At 39.1% G+C, this 23886-nt stretch overlaps 2 protein-coding genes across 2 annotated transcripts in view; one reads left to right on the top strand and one right to left on the bottom strand.

Moving 5' to 3' along the window:
- LOC109838869 (type II inositol polyphosphate 5-phosphatase 15-like) overlaps positions 1 to 19693 on the top strand; it is a 27291-nt gene extending 7598 nt beyond the window's left edge. The window contains 8 exon segments of the mRNA XM_020407297.1: positions 2168 to 2292; positions 2449 to 2533; positions 3830 to 4001; positions 17068 to 17108; positions 17214 to 17478; positions 17579 to 17702; positions 17785 to 18145; positions 18863 to 19693. Coding sequence (XP_020262886.1) covers positions 2168 to 2292; positions 2449 to 2533; positions 3830 to 4001; positions 17068 to 17108; positions 17214 to 17478; positions 17579 to 17702; positions 17785 to 18145; positions 18863 to 19225 — 1536 coding nt within the window. The 3' untranslated portion in view covers positions 19226 to 19693.
- On the bottom strand, positions 21164 to 22529 carry LOC109835999. The gene is made up of 3 exons (XM_020403946.1): positions 22214 to 22529; positions 21979 to 22107; positions 21164 to 21316 (listed from the first exon to the last, which is right to left on the bottom strand). The coding sequence occupies exons 1-3, from the start codon at positions 22388 to 22390 to the stop codon at positions 21260 to 21262; spliced, it is 363 nt and encodes a 120-aa protein (XP_020259535.1). The 5' UTR covers positions 22391 to 22529; the 3' UTR covers positions 21164 to 21259.

Below are 23886 nucleotides of genomic sequence, written 5' to 3' on the forward strand. Positions count from 1 at the left end.
TATCTCATCCTTTTGTTTGTTTCTTCTGATCATGTGTAGATCACCTACTACTATTTCTTTGATTGTATTACTGCAAAGTTACCAATACGCGAAACCTATGTGCCAAACTTTGAACATAACCCAAATGGCGAAGCCAATATATAGAAAAGTTCGATTATTGAAGTAAACGGTAACTGCAATTCCTACCACTGACTCACCTGGCTATTTGTCTAGGTTTCTAAATTCTCCTTCGTTGCTTGTTTGTATTGAAACAGATGCAAGTCTTGTCACTTCGCTCAGATGTCCTTTAGATTCTTTCCCCCTACATCATGTTTAGCCTTGCTCTTCTCCTTTTAGACATTTACGACAATTCTACAGTCCTGCATTTCAGGTCTGATCAAATTGTCAATTCACATTCCAATAGTTTTAATTATCAATTTTTTTCTTTCATTATAACCTTCCATATTTTATTATTGTTGATCATACCTTACATTTGATCCTATCATCTGAATCTATAAAAAAGAAATTAATAAGTGCATTAAACTGAATATTGGAGAAGAGAGTTTTCTTCTCTAAATCCTTCGTAATGAAATTCTTTAGATTTGTAGTTTTAAGAGTAAAAGATGGGGGAAGATTCACAAAGCTTTGGCTGAAGGGTGGATTATCCATATTCTAGGGTCACTTACATTTTTTACTACATCAGAGGTAGATGATTAGAACTGCACAATGGATTACTCCTTAAATAGGATATCCTTATCCAGTCTGGATTGGACTTCAAACCATAACTGGTTACACATTTTTTTTCTCCGCATAAGACCTCCTGAAAACATTCAATTGCAGTCCAAGTCTGATTTGAACAAAATCGAAGCATTTTCAAAATTTTGCGCCAGAGGATTTGACCAATATAGTGGTTTCTCGCCTTTTGTTATCATCATGATGCAGAGAGTATCTGTAAGCAAGTACCTCTGATATAGAAACTACAGTGTGGAAAGAGATCTGGAGCAATTGCCACTTGTCCTAAGATCTCAACACAAATTAGTGTAAATCTTACTTAGCTTGGTTAACATGGCTGTCCATTATGAATAGATTCATCTTTTGAGCTGTGTTACTTCTCAAGGGACAAGTTTTGAATATCTGAAACCGCAAATATTTTTTCTTTTATTCTTTTGGATATGAAGAACTCTAATGACTTGAAGGAAATTTCCAGTGTATTGAAATAGAAAACAATGGTAAATCAAAAATAATTGTAATAGCTTAGCAGAGCAATCCAGTCCAAGATTCAGCTTCTCCATGCGTCTCTCTGTATATCTTGGCTTTATAAGTTGGTTATAAAAAGTTGCAATGTGTAATATCCAACTTTTGGGATTCTTCAAGAACTTGCCAGTCTGTAATAATGTCCAATACCAGTATCTATATCCAATCAATATGGACTGTAAATATCTAAAACTTTGCATATTGATCTCAATTATAGCAATTTACTCTAGAGTCTAGTCTAAGAGGTAGAGCCTGTAGACGACTAAAATCTATCATATTTGCATATTATGCTAGCCCGATGGTTTCTTTCATACAGATTTTCACATTTAGCATTGAACAACTTAGTGTTTTTTGAAAAATATCATATTCTTGTCAGCACATTTCCACATCTAGTGACTCCATGATTTTCTTAGAATTTGTGAGGAGGTTGCACTTTCACATTGTTGGGATATATGATGTTTCGTATTTTCATTAAGGACCCTTCCTTATTGTGCCTCCTACCTCTCTTCCACAACCGCTGTCACCTCCTCTGCTCCTGTCACCATATCTACTCGTACCACCACAACTGCATCTGTTGCTACCTTGATGTTGTCGTCATCATTGTTCTTCCTACGTTTAGGATGTTTTCAACATCATCCCTATCACCTAACCTCTACCATAATCACTATACAGACTATCGCTGATGTACACCCACTATCATTATTGTTGTTGCTGTCACCACTACTGTCGTTGATAAGAGGGCTGACATACATCAATTTTCTATTGTACCATAAGTTGTTTACTATGAACAGACTGCAGATACTTGTTCCAGTCAATATTGTGTGGTAAATTGTAAACATTTTTGCAATATTTCATATATGTTGGTACACAGTCTCGGTGACTGAATGTTTGATTTTCAACAAGTTATCGCTTACAGCTATTAAACTGATATTAGGTAGGACTTGAGGGGAGTGCTAATGGACAATGGTGGTTGGACACTATTGGAAAGACCCTAGATGAAGGGTCATCATTTGAACGTGTTGGTTCTAGGCAATTGGCTGGTCTGCTTATCTGTGCATGGTAATATTTTCATTAAACATGTTGATCTCGTCTTAGGTTATTGATGCTAGAGATGCATTCTGATATGTCTTATTTATTCTTTTTTTTTCTCTTAAAGCTATTATGCTTGTCAGTCAATATGTGCATTTATGGGTTATACCTTTTGTCACTTGCTAGGGCTCGGAAAAGTATTAGGCCAAATATTGGTGATGTTGATGCTGCAGCAGTGCCATGTGGATTTGGGCGGGCAATTGGGAACAAGGTACCTGTCTCACTTAATTCAATTACTACACATATTTAATCATATTTTGGTATTTTATTTGGAAAATGTTACTGTGATGCGATAGCAGAGGATGGTAAAAGTAGGGAAATGGTCTGTTAGGTCTCCAAGTCGAGGCTCTTTTTCTAAAGGGTTTACTGGCAGTGTTACAGTGTATGGCAGAAGCATTTGGTACAAAAAATAATAGAGCGAGATCTCAATGCTTGTCTTCTTATCTATGTGCTTCTATTTTAGGTTGACCTATGGAATATATTTCTGCAATAGAAATCAATAATAAATATTTGCCTTTTTGTTGTAACCATTACAACATTTGTCAAAAGCTTAAACAATTGGGTAATTAGACCTCACTTTGTGGCCAGACATCCTAGAGCTCCTACTTCACTTAGGAGGCAACACTTACATGAAGAAATCATATTTTCTAGAATGGATTTTAACCATGGACATGGTTCCTATTCTCTTTATTCTCAATAGTAACCATTCTCAGTACCATGTTGACATCAAATTTTATGGAAAATAATATTGAAAGTAAAATAAATGTAAATTTCGAAATAAGATTAAGAATTAAGTGAATTTTAGTCGACACCTTGAAATCTAAATACCTTATCCCATCATCCGATCTACTAATTAAAATCAAATTAATGAGATTTAATCATGTCTAATTAGGTGATGATGATAATTTCAAATTTAAAAGGGTTATTTTTAACTTATGATTGATCTTACCTATTTAATCACTCTCCTATATAAGCTTGTCATCAGCCACAAATAAGCGATCAACAACAAAAACAAATAGTCCTCCCCTAAATCCCCTCTCTAGGCCAACAGGAAACAAATCAAATTTAGTAAAGTTTGATAACGGTACATAGGCTGGAGTTTTTCTTAGCAAGTTCGGGGTCTCCACTTTGTCAGGTATCCTGGCTGGGAGAGAGGGCTTTTGATTACAAGCTTGTATAGGTATAAGCTGAATTTTAAATTAGAAGATAACCCTTTTAAATTTGAAGTTTATTCTCATCAGCCAATTGGACAAGATTAAATCTTAACATTTGGATTTCAAACAGTAGATTAAATGATGGGATAACATACTTGGATTTCAAATTGTAGATAACAAACTCATTTAATTTTCTATCTCATCTCGAATATATTAGTTTCTTTTTATTATTTTTTAATGAAAATTGATAGTCAACGTGTTGATGTTGTCTTAACATCGTTTAATGTACTTTACAAACTCCTTACAAGTAACTATTCGCATGGAGACATTACGAGCTAAAGCTTTTTTTGCAGGGATCTGTTGGTTTAAGGATGAGAGTCTATGATCGAGTAATTTGCTTTACGAACTCTCATTTTGCTGCACATCTGGAAGCAGTTAGCAGGCGAAATGCTGACTTCGATCATATTTATCGGAACATGTCTTTCACTAGGCCATCCCATGGACTGACACCTACATCAGCATCAGGTTTGGTACTTCACACGTTATAATTTCAGTCTTTTCAGTGGCTTATCTCCTTCTCATTAGACATGCAACATTGTATTATTGTACTTGTAACGCAACGTGGAAGTGAAAACATTGGAATCCACCAAGGGGTGTTCTCCGAATCCACAAAGAACAATCTCTGTACGAAGAGCTTCGAATCCACGAAGAAAATATTAAAGAGGAATTTTGTTGATAAAAAAATTATGCCTCTAGGGCTTACAATACTAAGACTCCTGACCCGAACTTTGCCAAAAATAAAAATAACAAAACTCTCTTTAAAAGACTCCACATGATTAGGAAAGTAAATCGGTCAAATTTGGAATCAAATCCGATTTGCTTCTTAATCAAAACAAACTCTTAAAACATTACCTTAAATAGTAAAAAACTGACAAAAACTTATCTCTCAATCCGGAGGGAATTTCGCAAAGACGGCGACAAACCGAACAATGGTAGGTTTGATTGACTCCATCTCAAAAAAAATACGCGATTTACATACGCAATTCGTCCAATTCCGATGTACGATATGAGAGATATGACTCATTCTTTGTTGTAAATTATTTTCTTTTGCTGGGCCTGCGTTTGGGCTTTTTGGCGGTCTCGTTTCTCTATAAATATATGTGCAGTGTGTTCTACATCAACTTGTGTGCATAATTACCGTATGTAAGCACATATGTACATATTGTAAGGTAATTTTTTATGAGGCAGCTCATCTTGAATTGTCTCCACTTAAAATTCTTGTTTAACTATGCTTTTTTTTCATCTTTGATTTTCCCTTAAGATGCTCACTATAATTAGTACTTGACTTCATAAAACTTGTAGAAAGATTAGGGTTAGTTTCTCTCATTGAGAGACCCCTCTTTTATATTAATGCATTCTTACAACTAGGTCCTTACAACATTGACTAATTCACTTAGTATCTAAATAACTCAACACTCCCCCTCAAGATGGGCGTTAGATATCAATCATCCCCATCTTGTTACAAAAGATATCATACTCTCTAGAACCTAATCCTTTTGTTAAACAATCAGCTAACTGCTCTTCTGATTTCACATAGCTCAAAGTCAGAACTCCTCTATTCAGTTGCTCCTTGATAAAGAACCGATCGATCTCCACATGTTTGGTGCGATCATGCTGAACTGGATTATTTGCAATATTAATTGCCGATTTGTTATCACACCAAAGTTGTAAGGAGTCTCTTCTAAACAAGCGCAGCTCAGATAATATGTTTTTTACCCACATCAACTCGCACAGACTAACTGCCATAGCTCTGTACTCGGCCTCAGCTGTAGACCTAGCCACCACATCTTGCTTCTTGCTACGCCAAGATACGAGATTGCCTCCAACAAATACACAGTAGCCTGTAGTGGATCTACGATCATCCATACAACCCGCCCAATCAGCATCACAATAGCCTTCAATTCTCAGATGTCCAAAACTCCTGAACCATAACCCCTTTCCTGGGCTTCCTTTAATATATCTAAGAATTCTGCGAACTGCCTCCATATGCTGCTCTCTGGGATCATGCATATATCTACTCACCACACTCACTGCATGAGTAATATCAGGTCTCGTATGGCATAGATATATAAGTCGTCCAACCAATCTTTGATATTGCTCTTTACTCACAGGGTCCCCACTCTCGGCACTCATCTTATGATTCTGCTCAATAGGAGTAGATGCAACTCTGCACCCCAACATCCCTATCTCTGAGAGAAGATCCAGAGCATACTTCTGCTGAGAAAGCACTATACCCTTTCGCGACCTTGCAATTTCAATTCCGAGAAAGTACTTCAACTGTCCCAGATCTTTAACTTCAAATTCCTCTCCCAATTTCTTCTTCAACAATAGGATTTCCTCAGCGTCATCTCCAGTGATTACAATATCATTAACATAGACCGTCAGGATAGTGATACGAGTTTTGGAGTACCTGTAAAACACAGTATGATCACCATTGCACTGCTTGTACCCCATACCACAAACTGCCAACTTGAATCTATCAAACCATGCTCTCGGAGACTGTTTTAACCCATACAAAGACTTTTTCAACTTGCACACCTTTCCAACTACTTGAGAAGTAGTGAAGCCTGGTGGAATCTCCATATATACCTCCTCTTGAAGATCTCCATGCAAAAATGCATTCTTGACATCTAGCTGATGTAGTGGTCAATTAAAGTTGGCAGCACATGACACCAACACTCTAACAGTACTCATCTTTGCTACTGGAGCAAATATCTCGTCATAGTCAATGCCGTATGTTTGGCTGTAGCCTTTAGCAACCAATCTGGCCTTGTATCTGTCGATCTTGCCCTCTAGAGTTTGCTTAACCGTGTACACCCACTTACATCCAACAGCACGCTTCCCAGCTGGCAAATGTACCAACTCCCATGTGTCATTCTTCTTCAAGGCCTGGAGTTCCTCGTGCATGGCATTCAACCACCTAGGATCTTTCTTAGCTACCTGTCAGTTGTTAGGTACAGGCATTGAATGCAACGATGCAATGAATGACTTATATGCAGGTGGAATAGATGCATATGAAATGTAATTCGTAATATCAGTATCCCAATTACCAAACTTAGCTGGAGGTTTTCCAGCATTGACTCTAGAGGTTCTGCGGGGCAAGACAGGAGTATCAGAGGTATCAGGGAAGGAATCGTTACCTATCGACTCAGGTGGAGTAGAAGAGCAAGGCACTGGAGAGGAGGGACTTGGGTCATCAACATTTGTGGGTACTGACACAGGCACGGGAGGCGGCTCATGCTGTTGTTTCTGTCTCCTCGTGTATACTCTCAGCTCCCCCTGACTTTGACTACCAACTCCTAAGTCACCATCACTACTCGACGATGTACCATCACTACTCGGTAACTCAAGAGGACATGGAATCATCCCGACCATAATATCATTCTCATTCTCATTCTCCCCCTCTCTACTAGCATCAGTAGAGCCATCTCCAAACAAGAAACTCAACTCCGTCTTCTCCCCATAAAAAGGTTCAAACTTCCGAAAAGTCACATCCATACTGACAAACAGCCTTCTTTTAGTGGGACACCAACACTTGTATCCTTTTTGACTTGATGAGTAGCCAACAAAGATACATTTAACTGCTTGCGGATCTAGTTTACTCATCATCAACCTGTGATCTCTCACATAACATGTGCATCCAAACACTCTTGGTGGAACAACAAAAACATTTGAGTCCAAAAGCATCTCACATGGTGTCTTCATCCCTAATACTCTTGATGACATCCTGTTGATCAAATAAGCTGCTGTCATAACAGCCTCACTCCATAAAAACTTAGGCACATTCATTGTCAACATCAATGAGCGTGCCACTTCCAGTAGATGCCTGTTCTTACGCTCAGCCACCTCATTCTGAGCAGGGGTGTCTGGGCAGGTGGTTTGATGAATAATTCCCTGATTAGAGATGAAAGCTGCAAACTCCTTATTGACATACTCAGTCCCATTATCTGTTCGAAGAATCTTCACCTGCACTCCAAACTGTGTCTTCACATAAGCCGAGAAATCTTGAAAACATTTGTAAACCTCTGATTTCTGCTTCATCATGTATATCCAGGTCATACGTGAATAACAATCAATGAAAGTAACAAACCATCTAAAACCACTGATAGAGGTAGTAGGACATGGTCCCCAAACATCAGAATGGACAAGTGCGAATGGTTCATAACTTCGAAGACCAATCATTCTATAAGTAGAACGAGTATGTTTTTCAAGTTCACATGCATTACAAAATAACTCTTTTCTATCCACTTTCTTCATTAACTCAGGTTCTAATCTATTTAAACTCTCAAAAGATAAATGCCCTAACCGGCAATGTTGAAGCATCGCTTCTGCCTCTGGCCCTCCGCTAACAGCAGCAGCAATCATTGCTGTCTCCCTGTCCAAATACCAAAGACCATCACGTCTGATACCAGTCCCAATCCTCCTCCCCGTTTCCTTCTCTTGAAAGACACACAAATCTCGATCAAATAACACGGTGCAATTTAATTGATCAATGAGAGAGCTAACTGAGAGTAAGTTAACTGGAAACGAAGGAACATGCAATACTGATGACAAGGTAACAGATGAAGTGCAATGGACCGAGCCAGTACCCCTGATGGGTTGGGATGTCCCATCAGCAGTCTGAACTGTCTCAGGATGCATATGCTTACTCGGATAATATAATGCAAACTCACTAGATGTTCCTGTGACATGCCTAGATGCACCTGAGTCTATGATCCAATCAACATGAGTTTTAGTGGATGCAAGTGCCTGAACCTGTGTACCTTTGTTCGCATGGGCATAACCAATAAAGTTACCAAAGCATGTAGTGGTAGCCAGATCCTGGGTGACTTGTCCCTTGTCCTTCGAACTCTCAGCCTGAAGCTTGAACAGACGTAGTTCCTCCAGCTCTGTTATTTCAGCTCCAGTCATCCCAGCAGTAGTCTGAGACTCATCTGTCACAGCTAGGTGAGCAACTCCTTGGCCTACACGTCCCCTGCCTCCTCGACCTGCACGGCCACCAGTCTGACCACGTTCATCCCAGTTTCTTTCTCTGGGTGGCTTAGGGCACATCTGTCTCAGATGCCCTACCTCTCCGCAGTTGAAGCACTGCCTAGTCTCCCCTTTGAATCCAGTGTTATCCGGGTTGGATACCACCAGTGCAGACTTCTCCCCTGTAAGTTCACCTATCCCAGACTGTAGCCTGATACGGCTCTCCTCCTATATCATGGCTGAGACTGCCTTCTCCAGTGGTGGGATCTTCGTCTGGGCTAGTAACAATGCCGTCCTCTGCTCATACGCTGGAGCCAAACCTCGGAGGAACAACATGGTCCTCTTCTGCAAAGAGACCTCGCGCTCCTTGCACTCCGGGTCCTTGCAGCTCGCTAGGGGCGAGAAGTGATCGTGATCGAGCCACAAGCGCTCCAGCTCTGTGGCGTACTCTTGTACAGTCCTCTCTCCCTGGACTATAACACTGATCTCCTTCTCGATCTGGAATACCCTCAGGTTATTCAACTTCTTGATGATCTCCTCCATCGGATTTTTTTCAGTTTTCGTCATCGATCCAACTTGTATTCTTGTGGTGCGCAACGGAAAAATCCGGCAGCACTTCGACAGCATAACAAGAGAGATAGATCAATAATAATTCTTGTTTCACCAAGGAAACAAGAACCAAAAGCAAGATATCTCAACAAAGTGAGATATCAGCTCTTCTCTCATGTTTCACCAAGGAAACAAGAACCAAAAGCAAGATATCTCAACAAAGTGAGATATCAGCTCTTCTCTCATCAGTTCTAGGACTGACTTGTCGAGGGAACCTAAATAAACTATTACAAATCAAGAACCTCTCTCCTTTTTTTTAAATACAGATATTTTTTTTATATTATCTAATCAGTAACATTCATCTCCTCTTCCACAAAATCCCCAAATCACAACAAAAATATCTTCTCTTCTTCCTTCATTTCGAACGTCAATCGGTCACAACAAAAATATCCTCTTCTCTTCTTCCTTCATTTCCGTCATTTCTGCTTCCCCCTACCTGGCGCGCATAGATCTAACCCTGCTGTCGACGCCATTTGCACCCATTTCCTCACCAACCTCACCCGCTCTCTCTCTCTCTCTCTCTCTCTCTCTCTCTCTCACTCTCCTCTCTCTCTCTCTCTCTCTCTCTCTCTCTCACTCTCACCGAGCCACTCTACCCTAGGGCTGCTGCTCTCGCGCCTATTTGCGCCCTCGGTCATCCCTCTCACGATTCTCCTAACCCTCTCCCTCTCCCTGATCTCCGGCGAGTTCTCATTGAGGAGTGAGATTCCGACGGGAGGGGTTGAGCCGACTCCTGACTTCAACTTGTCGCGCGATCAGAAGAGGATCAGAAGAGGACCTGAGAGGATGAGGATTTGGGGTCTCGAATTTGAGAGTATGCAAGGAAACGGTGGAACAGGAAACGGTGGAGCAGGAACGGCGGATTTGACTCAGAAGAGGGAGGCGGCTAACTTGGCTCTGATACCATGTAGAAAGATTATGGTTAGTTTCTCTCATTGAGAGACCCCTCTTTTATATTAATGCATTCTTACAACTAGGTCCTTACAACATTGACTAATTCACTTAGTATCTAAATAACTCAACAAAACTGCTATGTAGTAGAGACCCTTTTAGTTGCTAGCTATGATGGATTCTCAAGTTCATAGAAATTATCATATAATACATATCTTGCAACTTACTATTTCTGGAACATACGCTTGGGATATTAAGTGCTACCCTTTTTAGTTTATGATGTCCTCACTATATTCATACTTCATAAGCAATATTGGTTTCTAGGATGATCGCCCATGAATTTTAACGGTGGCTCCCACTGATTCACTAGGTAGCATTCTCTATGTTCCCATGTGCAGCCGCAGTTTGTTATATGCAGCAATTAGCTATAGATGAAACTTAAGTGTTGCACAAGGCAAAATGTTGTCAGCCTATTATAATATTGGTATATACTATATTTTTAGAGGGGGCTGTTATGCCATTTGTAACGATCCAAGAGAGCGTGTTGCAAGAAATCTTCTTTACTGAATTTATTCCATTTAAACAAGATAAACTGTAGACTTTTTTCATTATTCCCTTAATAGCAATAGGGCTGATTTTCAGGTTTGTAAAAGTAATTTTACGGAAGATCCTTCATTATGTATCTCATGTTGGGGTATTCTCTTGAGATTTACATAAACGAGTGTATAATGACTCAAGAAAATTGCTTCACTTGCACAAAAAGGATTTAAGGTATATAATTGTGGAAAATTGAGAATGAAATTGTAATTTTCTCATACTTCTCTGAAAAGGATTACATAGCTATTTAAAGAGAGGAAGAAGTTAAGCTTTTCCTCAAAATCTGGAAACTAAAAGATTGGAATAACAGATAGAAGATCCTGGTAATCAATACCTGAATCTCTTTATTCTAGGAAACAAACTAAACAGAATCTTGACAACTAATTCCTAGTAATCAGGTAGTAAATCACGGATTTCAACTAATCATGTAGTAAATCACAGATTTCCACACTCCCCCTCAAGCTAGGTTGTAGATATTGAGTAAACCTAGCTTGGAAATAAGATCCTCGAACATCTTTCTTGGCAAGGCTTTAGTTAGAATGTCCGCTGTCTGTTGATTGGTTGGGACATAGACAAGTGATATTGTATTGTTTTCTATCTTCTCTTTGACAAAGTGTCGATCGATCTCCACGTGCTTCGTTCTATCATGATGAACGAGATTCTTAGCTATTCTGATTGCTGACTGATTGTCACAAAACACTTTCATAGATCCTGAGACATGAATTCCAAGTTCATAAAGCACTCTTTTCAACCAAATTCCCTCACAAATGCCGTGTGCAAGGGCTCGGAATTCTGCTTCTGCACTGCTTCGTGATACAACTGATTGTTTTTTGCTTCGCCAAGTGACCAAATTCCCCCAGACATAGGTGCAGTATCCTGAGGTAGACCGTCTATCAATCACAGATCCTGCCCAATCTGCGTCAGTAAATATTCCAACTTCCTTGTTTGTTGTCTTTTGAAAGAATAAACCTTGACCCGGTGTCATCTTCAAATATCTCAGAATCCTGTACACTGCTTCCATGTGCTCCTCTGTTGGACAATTCATGAATTGGCTCACAATACTTACAGCAAAACTGATATCTGGTCTGGTATGTGAGAGATAGATGAGCTTCCTGACTAATTTTTGGTATCTGCCTTTGTCAACAGGAGCACAACTACCTTTGCTACCCAATTTTGTAGTGGAGTCCATAGGAGTGTCAGCTGGTCTGCATCCAAGCATTCCTGTTTCTTTCAAGAGATCAAGCACATACTTTCGTTGGGAAACAGAAATACCTTTCTTAGACCGAGCTACTTCCATGCCGAGGAAGTATTTGAGGTTGCCTAAATCTTTGATCTCAAACTCTTTAGCTAGAAAGCTTTTGAGTTTTAGGATTTCTTCATCATGATCCCCAGTTAGAACAATGTCATCAACATACACGATAAGTATTGCCTTTTTACCTGAAGATGATTGTTTGACAAACATGGTGTGGTCTGTCTGGCACTGATTATATCCAACATTCTTTACTGCTTTGGTAAATCTGTCAAACCATGCTCTTGGTGATTGTTTAAGTCCATACAAAGACTTTTTGAGCTTGCAGACTTTGTTGGTGTTAGCTGGAGTGTCAAAGCCAGGAGGAATCTCCATGTATACTTCTTCTTCAAGATCACCATTAAGGAACGCATTCTTTACATCTAGCTGATAGAGGGGCCAGTCAAGATTGGAAGCTAATGAGAGCAAAACCCGAACAATATTGAGTTTAGCTACAGGCGCAAAAGTCTCCTGGTAATCGATCCCATAGGATTGTGTGAATCCTTTAGCCACTAGACGAGCTTTAAATCGATTTACACTCCCATCTGATTTATATTTGATAGTGAAGATCCATTTGTAACCTACAGGGCGTTTTCCTTGTGGCAACTCAGATATCACCCATGTCCCATTCTTTTCAAGAGCTCGGATTTCTTCCCAAATAGCATCCTTCCATTCTGGAATGCAAATAGCATCGCTAATCGAACTGAGAATCTGAGTACTGTCAAGGTTGCTAACAAAAGCATGGTGACTGGGTAACAATCTCTCATATGAGATAAAGTTACAAATGGGATGATTAGTACACAAGCGAGTGCCTTTTCTTAGGGCGATAGGTCTATCGAGATCTTCATTAGGCATATTGCAAGGAGTAGAGTCACTCGTATTACCTGGTGAATTTTGAGGTTCTGGAATTAGGATGGACTCATGATCGTGATCGGTTGTCTGCAGTCTTTTATCATCTCGAGTTTTGTTCCTCCTTGTATAGACACGTAACTCACTAATGTTTGCAAGTTGTGTGGGAATTGAACACTGAGGATTTTGCTCTTTTAGAGTGTCAGGCTCGGGTGGGATATCAAGGCTTGGACTAGGATTTTGATCCATACTTGTTTGGAATGGTTGAGGTGACTCAGTTGGAAGAGTATCATGACCATAAGACAACTCCAAGGCATCAACGTCCCGAAGCTGATATTCCTGATATTTATGAGTAAAGTTCTCCCCCTGAATATTAGTTTTGGAATAGAAGGGTTGATGTTCAAAGAATGTAACATCCATAGAGTTGTAGAATTTTCGAGTGACTGGAGAGTAACATTTATACCCTTTCTGATGTGAAGAGTACCCTACAAATATGCATTTGAGAGCCTTTGGATCAAGTTTGCTATGGTATTGGGCATGTATATGGACAAACACAGAACAACCAAATACCTTCAAGGGAAGAGTAGACAAAATATGAGTACTCGGGAAGGATTGAAGGAGGATATGATAAGGTGTTTGAAACTTCAAGACTCGAGAAGGCATTCTGTTTATCAAGTAAGCAGCTGTTAGGATTGCCTCACCCCAGAAAAAATTTGGAACATAAGTGGTGAACATAAGAGAACGAGCAACGTTAAGGATGTGTCTGTTTTTTCTTTCTGCCACCTCATTTTGTTGTGGTGTATTGACACAAGAACTTTGATGTACAATGCCCTAGCTCCCAAGATACTCGCCAGAATTGTTTCAAAATGTTCTTTTGCATTATCGGTTTTCAACACTTGTATTTTTGTTTGGAATTGTGTCTGAACCATAGTGTTGAATTTTCTAAAAATTTGACCAACTTCAGATTTTTCTTTCATGAGGAATAACCAAGTGATTCTAGAGTGATCATCAACGAAGGACACAAACCACCTTGTGCCAGTAATATTTTTAATCCTAGAAGGTCCCCATACATCACTATGAATCAAGGAAAAAGGATGAGATGCTTTGTATGGTTGAATGTGATAAGAATTACGAGCATGCTTTGCGAACTGACATACTTCACATTGGAACAATTTTGGATCTTTATTTATAAATAAAGATGGAAATAATTTTTGGAGATACAAAAAATTAGGATGACCTAGACGATAGTGCCATAACATGATTGCACTATTTTTATTGAAATTCTCAACAGAAATTAAGCTTTTATTTGACTGACTTTGACCTTTAGACTCAACACATTCTGCATTGTGAGTTTGTCTTATAGGAGGTTCATCACTTTTGAGAAGATATAGTCCTGAGCACATCCTAGCACTGCCAATCGTCCTCCCCGAATCCAAACCCTGAAATTCACACATATTTGGGAAGAATTTAGTAATGCAGTTAAGGTCTTGGGTGAGTTTACTCACTGACAAAAGATTGCAGTCAAGATTGGGAACATGAAGTACTGATGTTAATGATAGGTCCTGTGAGAGAATGATAGAACATGTTCCAGCTACTTTAGAAAGAGACCCATCAGCTATTTTTACCATAAGATCCTCTCGGCATGGATTGTAATGATGAAATAATGAGATGTCTCCCGTCATGTGATCTGATGCACCGGAATCTACAATCCATGGACTTTTGTTTTTTGAATTAACTATAAGAGCACTCAAGTAATTACCTTTGTGTGCTAAAGACCCAGTTCCTATAATACTTTGGGTAGATGTTTGTTGTGAGAACATCTTTTGAAGTGCTTCAAGTTGTTCCTTGCTGAAGAGGCTGGATTCCGTGGAAACAGAATGTCCTTCTTCAATGATAACATGGTTCCCACGGATTTCTTTGTCAGGAGCAGGTCTTGAAGGCTTTCCAATCCACCGGTTTCCCGTGTATTTTCCAACATGTCTCACGAGTATGACCTGGTTTTCGACAGTGATCACACCATGGTCTTCCCTTCTTCGGTCGAATGTCATTGTTGTTGTTATGGACTCATCGTGCAACAAGTGCAGAAGAGTTATCTGTGATGGGAGCAGTGTGAGATTCTCCCATCATCACTTTCTTTCTGCTTTCTTCTCTACGCACCTCGGAGAAGACTTCTCGAATGTTAGGTAGAGGTTTCGTGCCTAGTATTCTTCCACGAACCTCATCCAAGTTCTTGTTAAGTCCCATTAAGAACTTAAAAATTCTTTTCTTTTCGACGATCTCTCTGAACTTCTTAGCATCATCAGCGCAGCCCCATTTGTGATCTTCAAAGACATCTAATTGTTGCCAGTGTCGAGTAAGAGTGTTGTAGAATTGCGTGACAGATAAATCTTCTTGTCGAAGATCATGGAGTCTGCTTTCTATCTCGAATATTGCTGATGTGTTCTCTTTGCTTGAGTAAAACTCTTTTGCAGCGTCCCATATTTCATGAGCCGTGCTATAGAGCAAGAAATTTTCACCTATCTCGTTGGTCATGGAATTAACCAGCCATGACATGACCATATTGTTCTCTTTTTTCCAGAGTTTAAATCTGGGATCTCCTGCTTGTGGAGGAACGACTTCGCCGATGAGATATTCATCCTTCCCCTTCCCACAGATGTACATCATGACGGACTGCGACCACTGAAGGTAATTGTTCCCATTTAATTTGTGTCCTGTAATAGGAAGAGAAACACCATCTGCAACGACATGAGTGCCGGTGATAGGGAATTCATCACCTGAAGTGACTTCAGATGAAGAGGAGGATTGTTTTTCTGTGGCCATGCCGTATTTGGTCATCAGAAAATTTTGTTGGATAGTTTCAGAGACTTCTCTGATACCATGTGGAAAATTGAGAATGAAATTGTAATTTTCTCATACTTTTCTGAAAAGGATTACATAGCTATTTAAAGAGAGGAAGAAGTTAAGCTTTTCCTCAAAATCTGGAAACTAAAAGATTGGAATAACAGATAGAAGATCTTGGTAATCAATACCTGAATCTCTTTATTCTAGGAAACAAACTAAACAGAATCTTGACAACTAATTCCTAGTAATCAGGTAGTAAATCACAGATTTCAACTAATCATGTAGTAAATCACAGATTTCCACAATAATAATTCCTATAACTTATGGAGAAATCTGTGAAGAAATTGTATTTAAGCATGGCCACTCTGGGGAATTTAACAATGGGTTGCCTGTGAACTCAAGAATGATTTTTCAGCCAGCATCATTTAGGGAGGAAATGTGGAATAACTTCATAGCTCAACATGCTTTAGATAGAGCAATTTTAGAATGGGGCCTCCTAGGAAGTTCCACCTGGGGTGTAACAAATATATGGAGTACATGCATGTGTTCACACACGCGCTCACGCGTGCACACACGCGCTCACGCGTGCACACACGCACACGCACGCGCACACAAACACACGCTCGCACACAATATACATACAGAAATACATGCACACTGCACACATACATATAATACACACATGCATATGTAAACACATACATACACATACTACACATATCTATACACGTACAGACAAATAGTATGCATACACGTGCATGCAATATGTGTCTCCTTGTGCATGTTGTACTTGGATACACATATCTATCTATGAATGTGTGTGCATGTGCGCGTGTGTGCAGACGTGTCTGAGTGTATATGCGTGTTGGTGTGGGTGTACGTGTGGGTTGTATGTGCGCGTCCATGTGCGTTTGTGTGGGTGTGTGCGCACACCTGTCTATACAGCTAGTAGGTCCTTTGGAAAGAATCTTGAAGCAGACCATTCCTACTTATATCCGATGTTAGGCTTTGCGAATTCAAAACATGATCAATTCGAGTTGATTTACATTATCTAGAAACGCCTAAAAGCCAAAAACCAAGTAATTGTGAGTTTTCTTGTCTAGTCACAGAGTACACAGCATAAAGCAGCCTAGGATGTTTTAATTCCAACAATATTCATGTGCAAGAGTTTGCAAATAATTGGATCATGAATCCTTGATTAACAGTTTGAATTCTCAATTTGGATGCCATAAACCATGGATCTAATGAATATGCTGCTTTCAGTTGTTGGATTCTTGATACATAGACAACTAAAACAAGAATACGTCTCCATCCCAACTTTCTACTTGAGTCATTTTCTTCTGTTAACCTCTATGAAATGTTTTCTCCTCATTTAGGCAATAATTCTATAGTCTATACGTCAACTTGAATGGTGTGAAATTTCCATTTGGATTCCTTACGAGAATATGTGCTTTCCCCTCTAAATTTTCACTTTTTCTGGTGCAGGAGGTTCATCATCAGCTGCTCCATTAAATCGTGGAGGCAATGTATGCAATATATATACCTCTTTTTTCGAATATATATTCCTGCAGATTTCACATTCTCTTGGTATATGAAATAAAGATCAGTGTATCTTGATGTGTGTGTAACAGGCAACAGCTCAGTCCGATGATGGAAAGCCTGACTTGTCAGAAGCAGACATGGTTGTATTTCTTGGTGATTTTAATTATCGGCTCCATAGCCTTACCTATGATGAGGCAAGAGACATGGTTTCACAAAGATGTTTTGACTGGCTTCGAGAAAAAGATCAGCTTCGAGCAGAGATGAAAGCAGGCAGGGTCTTTCAAGGCATGCGTGAAGGGCTAATCACATTTCCTCCAACATACAAGTTTGAAAGACATGTAGTTGGACTAGCAGGTTTGTTCTACATACCCATTTCCTTTGAATGAGCTCTGCTATCTGCTGAGGAAAATATATGTTCAAGAAAAACAAAGCTTTTCATATATTCTCTATGTAGGATATGATTCCGGTGAGAAAAAACGTATTCCGGCTTGGTGTGATAGGATATTATATCGTGATAGCCGTGCTATATCGATGGCTGAATGCTCACTGGAGTGTCCTGTGGTCAGTAGTATCATGCAGTAAGTCTTTCTTTAAGCTTTGTAGCATGATAATCTATATCCTTGTGGCAAATAAATTGACTCGGAACATTAACTTGGGTAGGTATGAAGCTTCCATGGATGCCACGGACAGCGATCACAAACCTGTCAGGTGCATATTCAATGTTGAAATTGCACGTGTTGATGAATCTATAAGGAGGAAAGAATTTGGGCAAGTAATTTTATCCAATGAGAAAATAAAATCTTTGCTTGTTGAATGTTGTACTGTTCCTGATACTATTGTCAGTACAAACAATATCATCCTTCAAAACTCTGAGAAGTCGATACTCAGAATTACTAACAAATGTGAGAAGTATAAAGCTACTTTTGAAGTCATCTGTGAAGGTCAGTACACTATCAAGGAGGATGGAGATACATCTGACCTATCTGCCAAGGGCTCCTTTGGCTTTCCTCACTGGCTACAGGTATGTCATCATAAGACATTTTATGTTTACTACTTCATTTCAGGGTTTGCATGCGTTTATTTGTATCACATATCTTGTATCAGACTGACATTATAGTTGGAAAATAGTTTTAAGAAAAGTATGCAAATGGTGCAATATATCTAGTTTAAGAGTTAATTGTGAAAGGGCCCCTGTACTATCCACCAAACTGAAGTAACTACCCCTAAAGAGTTCTATTGTTGCAGATAGACCCCTTAAGGGAAAATTTGTCACTGCAGATAGATCCCCTCTAACGGGTCAAAAAAATTTCATTCAGGGGGTCTATCCAATAGGACTACAAGATAGTAAGTTCGATTTGGTGATAGTACAGGGGGTCTATCCACAATTAACCCTGTGTAGCTTAAAACCTTTTGAGCGACATCATGACGGAAACACTACTAGTTGCCTCTAAACTCTATATGTTATTCCCGTCACATGGTTAAGCATGCGAAATAGCTCTTTCTACTTTCCTCCTAATAAGTTTTATATTCTGTGCATGTGAGCTAATATATTTACGAAGACATAATAATGCTCGTAGTGGGACTCTTTCAGATGGCAAATGGCAGATAATGCTTAATTTGGAAACAAAATTCTGAAATTGAAACTATGCCAAAGGATTTCTATCCCCATCTATCTAAATGCGCTGACTCATAGATTGATCTAAAGTATAGGACTGATTTCTTGTTACATGCTATGCAGGTGAACCCAGCAGCTGGTGTTATAAAGCCTGGCCAAATCATAGAGGTACGTGTACAACATGAAGAGCATTTTACCCAAGAAGCATTTGTGGATGGAGTCCCTAGTAACTGGTGGTGTGAAGACGCTAAGGACAAAGAAGTCATATTATTAGTAAATATAACGGGTAGTTACTCAACAGAGAAAAAAACTCACCGGATACATGTTCGCCGTTGCTATTCCTCTCAGTCCTCGAGTGAAGATAAAGGAACTACTACTAATAAAGTTCAATCTAATCATCTCCATAGGGCAGAATTTGCAGACTTTGAAAGCAATTCAACAGATTTGGTACCGGACTTTTGTCCAATACAGAGGCCATTAAGATGATACTAGATGAAAATAATTTGAAATTTTGGAAGAAATTTTTCTCGCATTCCTTTTTATCCTCAAGAAGTGGAAATAGAATGGAGTTTGGAATCTGGTTGCTCATTTCGGTTGTTCTTCTGTACATATTGCATCATATGCTCGTCTCCAGTTTTTCTAAAAGGAAGATCTTAGTATCTGAGTGTTGTTGTCGCAATATTCTTTTTGGACCGTTGATTGTGATTCTTAGAAGTGGGTAGATATCTCAGTTAGTAACAAAGATCATTTGATCAGGTTTTCTGTTCGTGATAGTTTGAGATAGGTTTTATTGTGTGTATTTACCCTTTGTAATGATGTGTATCAGCTCTTGTGACGTATTTCCCTCCTTATTTTTCTTTTTTCTTTATCTTCCCCTGTAAGAAATTTGGAGAACAATAATGATTGACTAGAAGAGTGGCAAGGTTTTCAAAAGCTCCCTCTCGGTTTTTGGTATACACTTTGATTCAATAATCGGCAAGATCCATTTTGTAACGCATTGCATTCTTTTGTTTGTTTATTTATTTATTTATTGTGTAAGCTGGTATTGGGGTTAAAAAAATTACTATGTCCTAGTGTAAGACAAAGCAACAACTGTTTGATCGATCAAAAACAACTTTGTGGATAGGGCAAGGGTGTTATTATTATAAGGATTAGGAATGCAAATTAAGGTTACTTTTAATACTGCATGCTTCAACGTGGAAAGTTGAGCCATGCCTGTAAAAGCAAATACAAAAGCATATAATTTGTAAATGCTTTGTTTGGACGCAATCGGAAGTGTCTAGTGTTAGAGCTTTTACATCCCATGTTACTTTTTACTGATTTAGATGTGGGACTAAAGTGCGGTGTCAAACTTCAAGTTAGCTCCAGGTTACGGTGTTGTGTAAAGGCTCAACAGTTAGAGTATTGTTCTTGACATATCTGCAGACCTAAAGTCATTTTACCTCCAGCGAAAGATAGAAAGAGAAAAATAAAGAAGAACGAGATGAAAAAGGAAAAGGCGAGGACAAGAAGTAAGAAGAAGGAATTTCAAATGTACCTTTGATCATGCTCAACGTTAGAGATAACCTGCAGGAAAATATTTCCTCCTAAATAACTGTCAATGTTTTTCAGCTATTATTTAAATTTTTTTTATATCAGATATCAAGTTTTCACTTTCTCACTGTCGATATGAAAGTAAAACTAAAGCCCATTCATCCTCCTACCATGTAATTTTTTTGACCGGATCAGAGAAAATTTATTTTTTGTATCTTGTGATATACGCTGCTAATGATGAATTTTGACTGCAGAAAAGAACCATTGCAAACTGCAGTTGGGTATTGAGAAAGTTGAGAAAAGCTAGGGAACAAAGAGCACGTAGCTCAGGCTTTTTCTTCCCTAAAGTTGGTGCAAGAGTAAGATAAAGCCTAATTTCCTCTCATCTTTTCTCTACTTTTGATGTTAGACCTCAAGTACTGATTATTTGAACTACATAAAGTGTAGAAATTTCATGAGTCAAAAAGCTCTTTGAATAAAAGGAGTGACGGTTTCATTCAGTTCTGAGGAGTTATGGATCATTACATGACCCTGACCTGTACAAAAAGAGGAGCTTAAGTTTTATTGTAGACGCACTTACTGTAATTACCCGGGTCCAATCACCCGTATCCTCTAAATATTTTTATTAGCACTTTCACTCTCTTAAATCCTCATGGTATTAATATTTTTCAAGTTAAGTCGAGATGTCGTGTGTTCTAAGTGGAGAACATGTGATTACCTTTTACCCTCAGTTTTACTTGGGGGGATGGGGGTAGAGAGATTAAGTTACTCTAAATCGAGGGGCATTATGAGATTCAAGAGGTCTTAAGTGCTAATAAAATTTTTACGAGGTGTAAGTGGCTATGCCACTATCTTAGTACTTAAAAAAATAGATAGAAATTATTGCACAAATCTTGCAAGCAAACTCTTTGTTACATTTTCTCTTGGAATACATCACTAACAATAACTCCACTCATTACAAAAACTCAACTCATTAACAATCCTCGTTCAGGCAATGCAGTTGAGGCCCAGACACCCAGAGAAGTAATTTCTAAGCATTCTCTTCTGCATTCAAAGTAGAGAGATGCAAAGTTAGAAAAAAATCAGGAAACATATATGAACTTTTAACTTTTAATCATAAATAATAATGCATTTGTACTCCTCTGCTGACTGATACTATCATTTTGGAGATTACCTAGCTATATGCATATTCAAAGTTATATACTCGCTAAAGGCACGAGTTAAGAATGTATTTCAAAAATCTTTGCGTAAGAGAAACCTCTTCTTGTATTGTGTTTGGCACAAGTAAAGAATGTACTATTAATCTTCTTCTATACTTCAAAAAAAAAAAAAAAAACATTTAGCCACAAAACAAAAACAAAAAGAGAGAGAGAAGAAAAAACCTCATCTTGTATTGTATTTGCCACAAGTTGAGAATGCACTATTAATCTTGTGAGAGAACTATTATAGATTTTCAGGCATGAGTATATTAATTCACATTAATTTTGGAAGGAATAAGAATGTATAATGAATTTTTTTTAAAAATGGACTCATTGCTGAATAGTTTAAGTCACTGGGATGATATGATTCCAACATATATATATATATAACTCATCCAACTTTTCGAAAGTTAAGTTAATTAGTTTTATGCAGGTTGCCTTAATTTCAAATACAGATAATTTGTATAAAAGAGAAGATTAAATACAAAAGTCTGAAGAAATTTATACCCTCTTCGGAGTACGATACAGTAGCTCAGGAGGTATCTTGTACAAATCTTCATCAACAGCCTTTGGTTTCTTAGTACTCGCATAACACATTCTGCCCTTCTTCTTCCTATGATTTTTCTCCTCTTTCCCCTGAAATCAATCGAGAAAACCATTCCCCTCAATTTGTTATACATATATTTTTTAGGATATGCCAACAATAAATAAGGCTAGCTACTAATAACTAATGTAGACAAACCTGATGATTATGGTTATAGCAAGAAGCAGGCTCTGCAAATGCCTGCACATTGAAGAGATCTACGTCTTGTCCTTGAAAGAAATGAACTCTCTTAGAACGAACTCCTGGCTCCAAGTAATGAGCAACTGGAATTCCGTCGCAGAAATCCCATTTCCCGTAGCTCATAATGTCACACATCTTGCAGGTTATCGTGCAAGAAAAAAGTACGACAGCAATCTGGTTCGGCAAAATAATGGACGGGAGAGGAGAATGAGGAGGTGAGAGGAGAATGAGGAGGTGATCGAGGAGGCCAGGCTTGGATTTATAAGGTGAGAAATGCAATAATGCGGGAAACAAAAATCCATGTAGAGGAACCTATAGGGAGAAAGCAGATGATGACACCTGTCATATCCGTGTGGTCACGATTAGCGTATTACTAATTAATGCTCGTTTTGATAATATAACAAAAAAAAATCATGAATATTGCTGCACGTATCATTAATGCCCATCAGAGCAAGGGCAGCAAGCTCGTAAAAGAGCTCTCAAGGCTGATGTGGCGGTGGAACGATTCTGCATACCCTCCAGCAACCTCCCAAGCCCGCTCTCAAGGGCTCTCAACGCTGACGTGGAGCTTGCAGCCATCGGAGCTCCCAAGCGCTCCACAAATTTGTGGAGCGCTTGGGAGCTCCCAACTGCTCTGAAATTTTACAAACCCCCCCCTACAAAAATCCTCCTACCAAATTGAGCCAACACAGGGAGCTGAAGGATGATTTGGCGGCGAAGAGGCCTCCGACGCCGGTGCCTCGGACGATGTCGAGGGTTTGGGGTTGGGGAGCCAGAGCTTGCGGTCGTCGTCGTCGTCGAAGATTGGGGTGCGGGCGTCGTCGCTGAAGATTGGGGTTTGGGGAGATAGAGCTCGCGGTCGTCGTCGCCGATAATTGGACGTCGTCGGGAGAGGGTTTGGGTCGGAGGATTTGGGATTTGGGGTTGGAGGTTTGGGCTGAAGATTGGGGTCAGAGGGTTTGGGATTTTGGGGTTGGAGGTTGCGAAAGAAGGTTTGGGTTGGGGATTTTTGTTATTGGGTGTGCTGCTTTGTTTGAGGGTTTTTTTTGATATTGTTGGAGCTCCTAACTAGGAGCTTGTTGGAACTTCATAAAATAAGTAGATGCTCCCAAGACCTATTTTTATAATTTTTAATATCAAAATGCTTGAGAGCTCTTGAGAGCTTGCTGACTAGGACTCCCAACTGGGAGCTTGCTGGACTTGCTCTCAGTGCGCTCACTACGTTGCTCACATGTACATTAATCCTCATCACAACCTCAGAGTTTTGATGTAGTGACCGAGTCCTTTGACATGGTACCGGAGCAACTCAAGTTCAATTCCTACATGAAAATAATTCAGGCGAATGTGTTTAAAAAATAAAATCTATAACGCTACGCGTATCTAAGTTTGGGTCCATAAAAAAGACGCTCAATCTAATAGAGCATGTTAGTTATAAATCATAGCCATTGATCTTCGCAAGACTTCGAAGTTTTGATATAAATGCAAGGTCCTATGACACCCCCCCCCCCCATTAAGGATATATAAGATTATTCTAACATGCCAAACAAAAAAAAAAAAAATGCACATGGAAATGAACGCGTTTGCCCACCTTAATATACCAAACATAAAGTTTATAAAAGAGTTGAATAATC

This window comes from Asparagus officinalis, chromosome 4 (genome assembly GCF_001876935.1).
Source record: "Asparagus officinalis chromosome 4, Aspof.V1, whole genome shotgun sequence".
Classification (NCBI taxonomy): domain Eukaryota; kingdom Viridiplantae; phylum Streptophyta; class Magnoliopsida; order Asparagales; family Asparagaceae; genus Asparagus; species Asparagus officinalis.